Consider the following 15458-nt stretch of genomic DNA (forward strand, 5'->3'; position numbering starts at 1 on the left):
GTACAAAGTTCTTGTGAGAAGGGAGGAAGGGACGAAGTTCAAGTATTTAGAAGAGAGCTTTACAAATATTTACACTTAGGCTGTGTTTGGCAATATGTAAAATATTTTTCGAGTGTAAAATATTTTTAGTTGAAAATATTTTACGTAAAGGAAAACATTTTCTGTTGTTTGACTGTGTTGTGGAAATTACATCAGATAATTATTTCTTGTGTTTGTTCTAGGATGTAAAAAATCTTTATTCTTTGGAAAATGTAAGCCCAAGCTAGCCGCTAGCCACCACCACCAAGGACAAGCACAACCCACCACCACCCGCACAAAATCCAAATCGGGAAGAGGAAAAAAACTGCTACCATTGCTCTATTGCCATCACCACCCACAGAAAATCCACCACAATCCACACAAAACCCACCACCACACAACATAAAACCACCAAAACACCACCACCCACACCACCGCAACAACAACAAAAAAATTAGAGATAAAAGAAAACGAAAATTAGAAACAAAAATAAGTAGGAGGCTTGGTTTGGGTCAGAGAGAAAAAGTGAGATGAGAGAGAGAGCCTTGAGTGAGAGTGGAAGAGTGTGTGGTTCTTGAGTGAAGGCACTAGATCGGTGACATGCAGCGTCTGATCCGACCTTGGTTGGTTGGAGGGAAAGAGAGAGAAAGCAAATCAGCGAATGGCGGAGATGAGATTGAGAGGAGACGATTTGACCTAGAGGGCGGCGGCAACGAGATCGAGAGGAGATGATTTGACCCAGAGGGCGGCGATGATGACATCGAGAGGAGGATGAGGTGATCTAGAGGGTGGTGACGATGGGCTTTAGGCTGCAGCGACGATCAGACCAGGTTCAATCTCTCTCTCTCTCTCTCTCTCTCTCTCTCTCTCTCTCTCTCTTCGGGTGTGTTAGCTCTCTCCCCTCCTTCCGCTTTGGCTTGGCATGAGTAAGTTTTAGAGAGCGAGGATAGGAATTTTCTGAGGAAAGTGAAAATTGAACGTGTAAAATGATTTATGGGTGTAGGGTGGGTATTTTATAGTCAACAAAAATCTATTTTTAGTTTGACTATAATTTCCTATGTTGCCAAACACCAACAACGGTGTAAAACAATTTCAAAATTTAATTACACCTGAAACAAACACAACCTTAGATTAGGTTAAAGTAGAATTTTTATCTAGTATAAAAAAAGTTCTACAATTAAATTTAAACATAGTTATATTGATCAATGAAACGCAAATAATATTATACCTTTCAAGGACAATTAAATTTAATGTCCGTTTGAGTTTAATTGATAAATGTAATTTACTCAAGGGAGTCAATCTTGTATCGGAAGCTGTATCGGTTTGACCAGTGGAACGATATATTTTGGTATCGGTCAATATCAGTGTACCGTTTCAGGTTTACCATTATATGTATATATTAAAATTTTATCATAAAACATTACCTCAATTCAGAACAAATTATTCATGATTTTAGACTTTAGCATCAATTAAAAGAAATAAAAAAACACAATATAAAAAATAGAAAGCTTAATTGTTCATTGCATACTAAGAAAACAAATAATACTAATAAGTTAATATAAATAAGTTACCATTTTGCTTTTACAAAAATTCAAAAATTACAAAAAAAAAAAAGCTTTATTCTATACAGGTCGGTACACCCGATACCGGCTAGTAATACCCGAAATTGGCTAGTATGACCGGTACGGCTAGTTTTAAACCAGTACGAAATGTTGTCGTTTCGATACCGGTATATGTACCGGTACGATACATACCAGCCGGTACGGTATCGACCACCTTAAATTTACTACTCTTAAAAAACTATACCTAACTTAAGCCCATTTATATATGTAACTTTCTTGAAGTACAAAACCAAAAAAACAAGCTTAAATTACATCAAAGACAAAGTATGGGAAAAATTCAGGATTGGGAGGAAAAATTACTTTCACAAGTAGGGAAGGAAGTTTTGTCAAAGGCTGTGGTTCAAGCTATCCCCACTTTTGCAATGAGTTGTTTCAGATTACCTATAGGTTTCTGTCAAGGCATAGAGATGCTTATTCGTAAATTTTGGTGGGGATAAGGGGGGGATCGAAGAAAAATCCACTGGAAAAAATGGGAGGTTTTCTGTCAACTGAAGATGGATGGAGGGCTAGGTTTCAAAGACCTTTGCAAATTTAACGAAGCAATGTTGGCCAACCAGGTTAGGCGTTTGATTTAAGATACAAATATTCTATTTTATAGAGTTTTCAAGGCAAAATACTTCCCAAATTGTTCAATCTTTAAAGCTAAATTTTCTTCGGGCTCTTTTGCTTGGAAAAGTATCTTTTGGTCTAAGAAGTTGATTGAGAGGGGTTCTAGATGGAGAATTTGTAAAGGAAAATCTACTCGTATTTTTCATGATGCCTGGTTGTTAAACATAGATGGAGGCAAAATACTTTCTCCCCAGAATCTTCTAGTAGCCGAAGCAATTGTTAACACTTTGATCAATTTTGCTACGGGTTGGTGGGATACGCACTTGATCGATTTTTATGCTTCTATCCACCCGAATCCCAGCACATAAATCATTGCCTTTATGCTTTACTCCTTAACCTAATATTCTCATCTGGCCCAAAGAGAAATCAGGAAATGATTCAGTCAAATTAGGGCATAAACTTCTCTATGAAGTTCCTGGTATTGATCCCACCAGCCCCCAGATTTCCAAAGCACAGAATACTTTTTTGAAGAGTTTATGGAAATTGAAATTTCTAGGAAAGATAAAGCACTTCATCTGGAAGGCCTGCACAAACTCTTTGCCAACACAGAAAATTTGGTGAATGTGGGCGTAATGGGGGGGAGTACGCCTTAGCCGAGTGGACCATGGAGGAGAAAGAAAAGTGGAGTCGCCACCTAGATTAGGTCTAGGAACCATGAATATAGCGCCCTTGTGGAAGGACTAATCTTAACTAGAGCACATGTCTGGAGTTTAGTATGGGGATGGGAAGGTTTTAGGCACCCAACCCACCCGATTTGTAGGTCGGCCTCTACTTATTGTGTTCCAAATCCTAATCCCATCTAAGGATCCTCTAATATGTTATTCTAAACTAACACACATTAATATGCATCTAACATCCAAACATGGCATATGTCCCACATTCATCCATAGCATAAAACCATACCATTCATCTAGCAATATATATCCAAGGGTAGTAAGCACATCTAAGGTAGTAACATCAACAAGGCATTAATCATCAAGCATATTCATCATGTTCATCAACCAAATCAAATGCATGTTCATATAATTATGCATGACTTACTTCACTTACCTCTCTGCACCATAAAACCTCAGCACCTATGCATCAATGCATGTTCAAGTTCTCATGAATGTTCATGTGGTTCATCAAATCATAAACCCTAATCATCAATATATCAATCCAAGCATGTGAAACAAGTTATTCTACTAACCTTAGACCTAAGCATGTGAAAGCTAGACTCAATAAGACCTAAACATGTGATTAAAACTAATCAAAACAAACAAAAAAGCAAGAACCCTAAATCTATGTTTTTGGGCACGAGTATGCGTGCGCATACATGAAGCATGCACACGTATACACGCCCAGAAACACATTTGTAAAGCACAACCAAACAACAATCAAACAAAACCTAACATGCTTCTAATATATTAATTCAACCCTTCATTCAAAACATGGTAAGACACAACAAAACAAAATCAAACAAAGCAAAACATATTTATAAGCATGTATAACAAATAAATCAATTAAGAACAATAAGAACACAAGTTATAAAAGATCCAAAATAAGGAAAAGCCATGAAGAGAGACTCACCTTGCTTATAGAATACAACTTAGTTGATATTTAACTAGCCTCTTAGTGCCTACACAACAAGATTCAATGATAACCAAAGGATTCAATAGCACATAGGTAATCACAACTCAAAATGAAAAGATGTTCTTGAAAAGATTGTTTGAAAAATGTTTTGAAAAAGATTAAAAAATAGTTTATGCCTTGAGACCATTAGAAAGAGGTTTTTTGAAGGACCAAAAAACGTGCTAGCCGTTGTGTGTGCCTAAGATTCAGAGAAAGAAAGATTTTGGAAGAGTTTTAGGTCAAAAATCCAATCTCTCTAGCTAGGGTTTGAGTTTGGAGGCATAAGATTGTATTTATAAGTTTAAACTAGGGTTTTCAGACTCATTTAGAGGGTTTTGGATGTTCCAAAGAGTCTAGGGGCCGGGGCTCACAAAGAGGGAGGCTTTGGGCCCTAAAAGCTGATGTTCTAAAGTTCTATAATGCAGTGTGCATACGCATGCACGTGCATGCGCAAGCATGTGTCCCTAAAAATCCTAATTTTGACTACTGGGTTGGTCTGACTTCAAATGGTCATAACTCACTCAATATAAGTCCAAATTAGGTAAAATTTGTGTTCAAATTAAAGCCTAGGATGTCTACTTTCCAATGAAACAAACCTCACTTAAATAGCCTTTGTGGATCGAAATTTATGTTCAAAACAGTGAGAAAATGTCATTTTTCAACATCATTTTCAAAGCGATTTGAGTATTTTTGAGTTGTGATTACTTCCAAACTATCAAAATAACTTCAGTTGTCTTTTGTAGACGTGTCAAGCTCATTATTGGAACTAGGGACTAAAGTTTATTAATCGGGTATAAAATGAGGTGTCTACAGTGAAGCAGAAAATACTCCTAGAATCGGTGTGTCACCGCTGTTCTACAGAATTTGAAGATGTTCTCCATGCATTGTGGGGATGTGATAAATTGCAATCATTTTGGGCTTCCGAGTTTTGTTGGGTGGATAGGTCTCGAGTGATGTCAGGTTGTTTTTCAGAGGTTTTAAAGCTGGTCTAAGAGAAGCCACATTTAGTTCCTTTATTTGTAACTACAGCATGGTCAGTTTGGTACCATCGAAACAAATCTTGCATTCAAGAACCTTCTATCCTGTTGGACAGAATATCTAGCTTCGCAAAGGATTACATTCAAGACTTCAAACACTTGAACAGTGCTCCTCGCAACGAGCATTGGGTTGCTATGAAAAATTGGAGTGCTCCTATTGCAGAAAATGTGAAGACTAAATTTGATGGTGCAGTGTTTGGAGAGTCCAATGAGGCTAGTATTGGAGTGGTTATTCGGAACTGTGAAGGCAAGGTCATGGTGGCCCTTTCTGAGAAGATTAAGAAACTTGCATCTGTAGAAATTTTGGAGCTATTGGTTGCAAGGAGAGCAATTAGTTTCACGCTTGATACTGGTTTCAACAATTCAATCTTTGAAGGGGACTCTGACATGGTTGTAATATCTTTGCAGGGGAGGGGTATGGAAAATTCACAAGGTGGGCATATCATAAAAGACATTCAGTCTTTTGTAAACTCTTTACGAAATTATTCTTTCTCTGATGTTGTACGGTAAGGCAATGTAGTTACACAGGCCTTAACTAGAGAGTAAGACTTTCTTTTCCTTTATAGATTTGGATAGAGTCTATTCCACCAGATATTGTTTCTTTTGTATTGTCTGATTTCCATTCTTCTTGATTAATAAACAGCACGTTTTTCATTCTTAAAAAACAAAAAAAAAAAAAAAAAAAACCACAAAAACTTTGATGACTATTATATTAACTTCAACTTGACACGCTATTAATTCGTATTTCATTATTACATGAAAGGAGTTCTTTTTGGAGCATGACATAATAAAAGGAGCAGTGAACTGTGAACCACTCCAAGATCCTTATTTAACTTCAACTTGACACACTATTCTTATTTCATTATTTCATGAAAGGAGTTCTTTTTGGAGCATGACATAATAAAAAGAGTAATGAACCACCCAGATCCTTATAGTTTAATGGTATTACTTGATTCTTTTACAAGGACAACCAATATTTAAATCGTCCTTCCTGCACTTATCGCAACAAAGGAGTTAATTGATGATATATAAGATTATAACTGATGCTTATAAGCTTAAGGCTTCATCATTGATAGGGAATCAAAGAGTGGTGAACCACCCCCAAAATCCTTACTATTTAATGGTATTACTTGATTCTTTTACAAGGAGAACCAATATTTAAATCGTCCTTCCCACGCTTATTGCAACAAAGGAGTTAATTGATGATAAGATTATAATTGATGCTAATAAAGATTTTAAATTTTTTTTTTTAATATTTTTATGATAACTCTTTATCATTAGACCATAACATCAATATGTTTTTCATGTAAGCAGGAGTTGAACCCTAAATCTATTCAATTATCAGAGACTTTATTAGTTGAACTAATTGGAACCCACTAATGCTAATAAAGTTAAGACTTCATCATTGATAGGGAATCAAAGATTAGTGAACTACCCCCAAAATCCTTATAATTTAATGGTATTACTTGATTCTTTTACAAGGAGAATCAATATTTAAATAGTCCTTCCCACTTATTGCAACAAAGAAGTTCATTGATGATTAGATTATAATTGATGCTTATAAAGCTAAGACTTCATCATTGATAGGGAATCAAAGAGTAGTGAACCGCACCAAAATCCTTACAATTTAATGGTATTACTTTATTCTTTTATAAGAAGAATCAAGATTTAAATTGCCACTTATTGCAACAAATAAGTTAAAAAAGAGAGAGAGAGAGTAGTGAACCACAATGTGGATTAGTATAGTCACATGGAAGTAAATGAGAGTTTGTGCATCAAGGATTAATCAAGCAGAATCAAGCTTAGCGAAATCAAGAGACTTCTTTCCATCATGAGCTTTCGCAAAAAAGTTGTTCATGTATTCCTGAAGCACAAACTCCCGATAGCGAGCCACCCCATCTATTTCCACAACTTGAGGCAGAGGCCCTATCTTCTCAGTTGGTTTAGGGATGGTAAATATTGGGATTGAAACTCTTGATTGGGTGCTTGTAGTACGAACTCTATGTTCAGCACTTTTGTACCGTCCATTGCTTAGTATCTAACAAGGAGCATGTAGAGAAATTAATGGTTAATTAGGAGTTAGCTGGGACTACACTCCATTTGTTTTCAAATTAGCATTAAATATAAAGTATTTAAAGACACAATAAGTCTAAAGATACAAAACTTAAATAAATAAATAAAAAATCTTGGCACAAACACATTTTTTTGGTCCCTAAATTTTGACCATATTTTTAATTTGGTTGTCAGATTTTTATAACTTTCATTTTGTTCCTTATATTTTTAAACTTGCTGTTATGTTAGATCTTTCCGTCATCTCACTTACAAAAAATGCTTACATGGTTGACAATAGTTACGATTGTAATATTAGGTGTTTTCCGTAAGTTAGATGACAATAGGGACCAAAATAACAAGAAGTTTAAATATATAAGGGCCAAAATGAAAGCTCAAATTTGAGGACCAAATTGAAAATAGGTCCAAAATATAGGGACAAAAATGTATTTATGCCATAATTATTTTTCTTAATAAAACAAGTTATTGACCTTTAGTTTTTGAGAAATTTTATGGATACTTCAAAATCTCACAACATTTTTACAACATTCTTGTTTTTAATTGTGGTAGGTCCTAGTTTAATATTTTATTATTTTATTTTCACCTATAAAACACTAACATCTTACCACAATTTGCTGGTGTTCGTAACACAACTCATAATTTTTAGGATATTTTTGTAATGGAGACCTTATATAGTGGCCTAACTTATCTAAGCCTAGAGTCGCCCGCTCCACTAGCACCGAATTGCATTAAAACAAATCAGTGCTAAAGAAAATGTGTCTATTTGGTAATAATTATTTTAGTAAAACAAATAAAGACTTGGTAAGAAGTTTGAATTTTAGAAAATGAACCTGTAACGTATCTCCAACGTTGATGACCAGTGCACCGGGGATAGGTGAGATCTCTATCCAGTCTCCCTTTTTTCCTGCATCTATGTCTTCTTCAACTTTCACATATAAACCACCAATCCCATCTTGTAGTAACACAGTAAGTGTGCCCATATCTGAGTGTCTTCCTACACCAACTGTGAGCTCTGGGTTGGGGCATGCTGGATAGAAGTTCATGTTAATCATTTTTAAACCAATGAAGGCATCAATTCTTGAATCTTCTACTGTCACTCCAAGTTTCCCAAGCAAAATCTCCACTAATTTTCTTACCATCTTGATTGATTTGTTCAGGAACTCAAGTGCCACTTCCCTAAAAAGAGGAAGTAAGAAAACTTTAGAGATGATTGTAGGATTATATCTCCTTAAAGAGAATTTTATGTGACCCACATTTGAGTGAAGATGAAACTCATTTCTTAAGTTTCTTATTTCATGTCTTAAGTTTCCTATTTGTGAAAGTTACATGTTAGGTGTAACATCCTTTAGTAACTCTCAATTGGTATACTTTTTTGGTTAATAAAACCCCATGAAGTTACAGTTTTTAAGTTCCTTGATAGAAGGAGAGTTATGAAAATCTTCATCTAAAAAGGTCCATAGTCTAGCCTATATATATAGCTTGTGTTTCCATTAAAAGGATGTGTGAGGTAAAGGCCAAAGACTAGACCCTTTTATATACACTATCATATAGTGAGTCATCTTTTTCTTCAATCACTTAAACAACTATGACCAGAGATATGTTTAATTTATTCCGCAACTCTAAATTTATCTTTCATTTGGTTTCAGAGCCTCCTTCATGCTATATTGTTTAGTAACTTTTTCATTCATAGGTTTTTCTATGATTTGGCTAAATTTTTGATGCACACATGGATCTCAGGATATAAAGTATTTGCATTGCATATTCTTTTGTGCTAGGACCTTTTGGCTAAATTAACTATGCCATCAAAATTTGGCCTTTTAACTATCGTTAGCAAACCTAGTTTTAAGAGGCATGAAATAATGTTAAGTTTTATGCCAAGTATCTCATGTATGGGTCATAGCATATAGTGTTGAAGCTTATCACTAAAATAACATATACCATCATTTGGGCTGGATGACTTTAATATGAGACAGTTTTCGGATATAGGCAACTATCTAAGGAAAAAAAAATTATTCCTTTTGCATTTGGTATTGGCCGAATGTTTCTATGGAGATTATGTTTGGTTTTTCAAATTTAAGCTTCTTTTGAAAGTGGACATTTGTTGTGATAACTTTGCATATAGATTAGTATGTTTCTTTGATTGAAATAAAACATGTTTTGGGCTAGTAGAACTTATATTATCTGACTTACATATAGTGTGCAGTGATTTTATAAAGTTTGTGACTATATATGAAAATTTGATCATTACATAGTTAAAATTTATTATGGTTTTAGTGTACTTACAGTTTCTTACACTTATATTGTCTTTAAATATCATTTTATGGTTTATTTTAATTGATGTGATCAATATGACGTTTAATTTATCTTTATGATGTCATTTGAAGGGGTGAATATCAAAATGACTTAAGAATATCCATAGCATCTTAAGCTGTAATGATAATCATATCAAGTTAATTTTTATAATACTTTATTAAGAATAAAGACATCTAAATTGTAATTAATTCGTGAAAAACAATAACTTGGCCCCATAGGGAGGTTATTATTTTTATGATTTAATTGGAATAAGATGATGAATTAGGCATTAAGAATATAATTTTCCTAGGCCCATAGGTGTGGAAAATTTTATTCTTATTGTTTATTTTTACTAGTCTTATTAATAAAAGTATTTTAGTAAATTCATGTTTGATGCACCTCTACCCATAGGAAGGTTAGAATTTACTACTAAATTGACATTGGTTGATTTAGAATTAAGGTTTATATTTCATATCATTAAAATTTATTTTTTCTTGGTTATTGCAGCAGTTCTTACTACTTATATAACTGATTCTTCACGTGTTCCAATGTTAAATGGTGACAACTATAATAACTGGAAAGAAAGTATCATATTTTCTTTAGGATGCATGGATCTTGATTTGGCTCTCCGTGTGGATGAACCACTCGTCCACACGGAATCAAGTGCACCAAATGATAAACTTGACTATGAATAGTGGGAGTGATCTAATCGCTTAAGTTTAATGTTCATAAAATCCCATATAAATAAGAACATTAGGGGTTCTATTCCTGAATATAATAAGGTTAAGGATTTTATGAAAGCCATTGAAGAACAGTTCATTAATCTGATAAGGTTTTGGCAAGCATCTTGATGAAAAGGTTTTCAAGTAAAACTTTTGACCATTCTAAGAATATGCGTGAGCACATTATGGAAATGAGGGACATGGTTACTCAATTTAAGTCTCTAGAAGTTCAAATTTTGAGTCATTCCTATTCCATTTCATACTGAATTCTCTCCCCTTTGAATTTGGTCATTTCAAAATATCTTATAACACATATAAAAATAAATGGTCATATAGTGAGTCATCTTTTTCTCCAATCACTTAAAACAACTATGACTGATGGTATGTATAATTTATTCTGCAACTCTAAATTTATCTTACAATGATATGTAACATAAAGTTAGACAATCTCGTATCTAGTGAACTTTTGTTAGTCTCGTATCTCATTCTCAAGTACCATTAAAAAGTCTAACTTCAACTAGAAAAAGTAATAACATCAAAGTGGTATAATATGTGTAGGGGCGGCTCTAGGATTTTTGTCCAGGGGGTCAATAAGAAACATAAATTATATAAAATCTAAAACAAAAGGGATTTGAAAAAAAACATGAAATTCTACAATTGTCTTCTACGATGTTTCATATTTTGAAACCATTGTATGATAGATTCATTATCAATCCTACGATCTGTATCTTTTTCAATGTACACTCATTCATTTACTGATCTCCCATAGTATTAGCAAAAGAATAAAAAACAAACTATAAGTTTATTTGACATATTTTTTTCTAATACACTATAACATATTAATTGTTATTGTTAAGTGATTTTTTTGCAATTCTTTAATTAATAAGTTTACAATTCTTTGAATGTTTTATATTTTTATTTTCCTTTAGTGATAATGTATTGACCCACTCATATAGCTAACATCCATCACATATCACGTTCAGCATTTTTCTCCGAAAAAAAAAGAGAGTCACATTCAGCCAAATTAAAAAACCACTCACAAGCCACAAATTAGTCAAATAATCAAAGTGCAAAAAAGACAAGCTCATAACTTTATATCAAATCAATCCAAACACTTAGAGCATTAGCATTGGAAAATGCTAATGCTATTCTATTTTACCATTCTAAAAACCCACTTTATCATTATACTATCTTATTTTACAATACTTCTACATCCCAAAACTCTATTTCTATTAAAATATTAATTTTTAATATTTCTTTATTATTTCTTTATAACTGCCAATTTTTTTCAGACCCATATTTCCTAGGCTTTCCAACCATTTTTTTTTCCTCTACTTCTCCCTCAACCTCTAGCAACACACAAGCCATCAACAACCAAAGCCACGGCACCAAAAACCCAAGCCACTGATCAACTCAAGCCACCGATCCACGGCACCAAAAACCCTAGCCACCGATCAACTCAAGCCACCGATCAATCCATCAACAACCACAGCCACAGCACCTCAACCCATCAGCACCTCAACCCATCAACAACCACAGCCACGGCACCTCAAACCATCAACAACCACAACCACAGCCACGGCACCAAAAACCCATCAGCCCATGCCGCCGATTTGAAACCCACCGGAGCAAACCCATTAAAAAAAATCATCACCGGACCCAACCACGACCCACAACCCCTTTAGGCACCTGTCACAGCAAAAAAAAAAAAAAACCACAACCACCACAGTGACCCACGCCGTCAGCCACGCCCAAAAAAAAAAAGCAACCACAGAACCGCCGGATTGCAACCCACCAGAAAAACTGAGCCACTGTGGTGCTTGGTGGTGCGATTGGGTTTGGTGCTTGAGCCTTAAACGTTGGTTTCATCGATGATTGGGTTCTGTGCTTGAAGCTGAAGTTGGGTTTGTGGCGGAGCTCGCAGTGGAGGACGTTGGTTATTGATTTGGGTTGTTTGTGATGGAGTTGGGTTCAGAGAGTGGGGTTTTATGTTGGTTTCATGAGAGAGAGAGAGAGGCAGCGAGTTTGGTCTGGAATTTTCTGTGATTTTGTTGGACAGTAGGAAGTCCAACGGTGTTGTTGAGGGAGGGTCCGTTGGGCATGGTCTGGAATTTTCTGTGATTTTGGACAGTAGGAAGTCCTGTTGTTGAAGGAGGGTCCGTTGGGCATAAGGCAATAAAAAAGTTTTTTTTTTTTAGAATACTTGCTACAGTACAATTCTAACTTTAGAATTGTACTGTAGCACTATTGCAAAAAAATTTGCAATAGTTGAGTTTAGCATTGTCTGATGCAAAGGATTTTAAAGCTTAAAATGTCAAATTGATCTTAGATATAGCATTAGCATTCTCCAATGCTAATGCTCTAACAGTACCAGTAAAGAAACTCAAAACACTATGGCTTAAAAAAAAAAAAAAAACCCAAAACACTATAAGCCATTAACCCCCCACAGACCCACACACACGGTCAGACTCCCTCAAAGACTCAAAACTCAACTGGTCAGCCACAAAAATCGGATGAACACTATAACCCCCATAGACAACCCCCCCAAACACACACACACTCGGTCTCAAAGATTCAAAACTAAAAACAAAAAAATCAAAAGACCATAACAGTATAACTCCACACACACATGGTGATTCACTCACACAGATTCAGTGAAAGAGTATATCAAAACACTATAAACACACTCTCATAGTGAAAGAAAGAGAGAAATAGAGAGCTGAAAAACCAGATCAAGCGGCGGCTGCGACGGCAGATCATGGAGGCTACATAGCGGTAGATTTTGTGTGTGTGAAGCAGAGGCAGCCTTTTTCCTTTGGGTTTGGAGAGTGAAGAAGGATAGTGAGAGATTTTAGAGGCTAGACAGCTGCAAATTCTTAGGTTTTATTTGACCCTTTTTTTATTTATGATTTTTCAAAATTTGCTTTATGGGCTTTTTATTTTTGAGATTAAAGGCCAAAATTTTCTGTTGGACTTCTTTATTTTTCCGGAGTTTAAGCTGGGCTTAAAAAAGAAAAAGAAAAGGATCAGGTTCATGGACATGGTGAGGGTGTGCAAATTTGTATTGATGGGGTTCAAAACAATTTTTTTTTTAAAATATTATATATATATATATATATATATATAAATTTTGGGTCAGGGGGTTCATTTGAACCCCCTGACTATAACGTACCGCCGCCCCTGAAGATGTGTATAGTTGGTTATATCAAAAAGGAAACTTTTGGTTTGGGGGATCGGAGGTACAAAATTCATAGTACTACTCAATAAGGGTAAGAGTAAATATAGAAAATCTTACTTGCACTCCGTTGGCCAATGATTAAGAGCATCAGCATCATTGGTATACACCATGCTAATATAGTCTTTCCACTCCAATGCTCTCTCTTTCTCTGGCGCAAAGCTTGTTCCATACTTCACGTTTGGGCTGGGGCTCACATCTTTGCAGTAAATAGCTTTCTTCTCAGGTGGTTGGGCAAAGAACTTGTGTGCCACATCTTTAAGAGACTCAAGCAATTCCACAGGCACGCCATGGTTCACAACTTGGAAGAACCCAAGTTTCTCAGCAGCACTAGCAATCTCTTCCACCACCTGATCATGGTTAGGCCCATCAAGCTTTGATAAATCAATTGGAGGAAGTTCATGTGATATGCCATTTTGTTTGTCTATTCTCTCTTGTTGTGGTTGAATGTATTGGTCAGGAACCTTAGATATGCCTGAGTCCACTAAGCCTTTAACACCATTGCCATCTCGAACAACAAAGTCAAATAGTGAGTTTCCATCTTTGAAGCTTGGAGCCATTTTTTTGGGTGTGGATCTGAGGGTTCAAGGTTTGTCTATGAGTGTTGGATATTATTGGTGTGGATCTGAGGGACTTGTGTGATGAATTCAAGTGTTGGATATTATAGGTGTATCTATATGTATATATATATATATACTTCTTCCGTCTCACTTTTTTTGTTTTCTATTCTATTTTGAGATGTCCCAAAATATTGTCTTGTTTCTAAAAATTAAAGTCATTAATTTACTAGTGTTCTTATTATACCCCTATTAATTTACTAATTCAATTTTTTGATAAATTTTTTTAAGGGTAGTTTTGGAAACTTACACATTTTAAAAAAGTTTGACTTTTCAAATAGGATAAAAAAAGTGGGACAGAGGGAGTATATATTAATAGGTAAAGCACAAAGAAAGTCAAATTAGAATTACAAATTAGAGTCTAATTTTGTGTCATATGTCTAGATTTATGTGGGGAGCATACCATAATTATCCTTCTAGGTATTCAATTCAAATCTGAATCTACATCTATATATTAATAGGCAAAGTTTAGATAAAGACAAATTAGAATTCCAAATTAGAGTCCAATTTTGTGTCAGATTTATGTGGGAACCACACCATAATTATCCTTCTAGGTGTTCAATTCAAATTTGAATCTATATCTATATATTAATAGGAAAAACTGAGAGAAAGTCAAATTAGAATCTCAAATTATAGTCCAATTTTGCACTATGTGTCTCGATTTATATAGGAACATGCCATAATTATCCTTCTAGGTGTTCAATTCAAATCTGAATCATTTAGAAATGGGTTCAAGTTGCACCTGGTGTAACTCCACAAGAGTTACACATTTTTTAAACCATTGATTTCCAAAAGATCAAATGGTTAATAACAAAATTCTATTATCCATTACATCTATTAAATATTTACCAAATTAATAGCATACTCATTATCTCTCTCTTTATTAAATGCTCCTGCATTTTTTTTCTCTTTCCTTATTAAGTCATTCATTGTAATTTCTTTTTTTGTGCAATTCCTTATACATTTTTACTCTCTCAACTTTCTACTATTTCCTTACTTCAGTTATTTTTTTTCTCCCCTAAATAAAACCTCATCCCTTTTTAATAAAATTTTCAAGCATGAATGAAGGAAAAGGCATCAAAATTTATTTATTTATTTATTTATTTTTGAGAATCAAGAAATTGAAAATTTGCCCAAATCTCTATCTTTGTGTGGAGATTAGTCGTATCTAATTTACTAAGTGCTGTTGCAATGAAATCTAAGAATAACTTAAAAGTTAAAAACAAAACATGGGATCTTCAGGATAAAAAAAAAAAAAAAAAAAAGCTAATACATACAAATCCAATAGCTCCACCAACCATTTCCATGGTTTTGATAATTAAGAAATATCAAATCACATTGTTTTGATATGATGGAGTAACAACTCAACTCAAAGAAAAGTTTCAAAATCAAAAACATAATTGTCTATGCTGCGATTACTTGAGCCCCATTAAGGATTCTACTGATACTAATCCTCATACTAGTTTGAGCTTAAATACAAGAGATAGAGATAAGGACATATCCGACAACCACATCGAATACAAGTCCTAAGTTTGTAGATGTCTATCCTTAGTGTTAAGATAATTAGGTTGTATCTTAGGTGATGAGGTTGTTTGAAAATCAACGAACATTTAAAAAAGATTAAA

The 15458-nt window shown here is 34.5% G+C and overlaps 2 protein-coding genes across 2 annotated transcripts; one reads left to right on the forward strand and one right to left on the reverse strand.

Annotated features, from left to right (window-relative positions):
• Positions 1–5032: 5032 nt before the first annotated feature.
• Positions 5033–5407, forward strand: LOC115985840. The gene has a single exon (XM_031108742.1). It carries the CDS (start codon positions 5033–5035, stop codon positions 5405–5407), a length of 375 nt encoding a protein of 124 aa, XP_030964602.1.
• Positions 5408–6517: 1110 nt separating this feature from the next.
• LOC115984050 (scopoletin 8-hydroxylase-like) lies at positions 6518–13862 on the reverse strand. Its single transcript, XM_031106930.1, has 3 exons — positions 13277–13862; positions 7798–8143; positions 6518–6935 (listed from the first exon to the last, which is right to left on the reverse strand). Exons 1-3 carry the CDS (start codon positions 13774–13776, stop codon positions 6684–6686), a joined length of 1098 nt encoding a protein of 365 aa, XP_030962790.1. The 5' UTR covers positions 13777–13862; the 3' UTR covers positions 6518–6683.
• Between the last annotated feature and the right edge of the window lie 1596 nt (positions 13863–15458).

Source organism: Quercus lobata, chromosome 4, assembly GCF_001633185.2.
Source record: "Quercus lobata isolate SW786 chromosome 4, ValleyOak3.0 Primary Assembly, whole genome shotgun sequence".
Lineage (NCBI taxonomy): Eukaryota > Viridiplantae > Streptophyta > Magnoliopsida > Fagales > Fagaceae > Quercus > Quercus lobata.

Excerpts from the sequence above, each read along its gene's own strand:
- LOC115985840 (XM_031108742.1), top strand. The coding sequence starts at position 5,033 with ATGAAAAATTGGAGTGCTCCTATTGCAGAAAATGTGAAGACTAAATTT.
- LOC115984050 (XM_031106930.1), bottom strand. The coding sequence starts at position 13,776 with ATGGCTCCAAGCTTCAAAGATGGAAACTCACTATTTGACTTTGTTGTT. Across the intron at positions 8,144-13,276 it reads CATTGGCCAACGGAGTGCAA|GGAAGTGGCACTTGAGTTCC; the intron begins GTAAGATTTTCT and ends TCCTCTTTTTAG. Across the intron at positions 6,936-7,797 it reads ACGTTGGAGATACGTTACAG|ATACTAAGCAATGGACGGTA; the intron begins GTTCATTTTCTA and ends GCTCCTTGTTAG.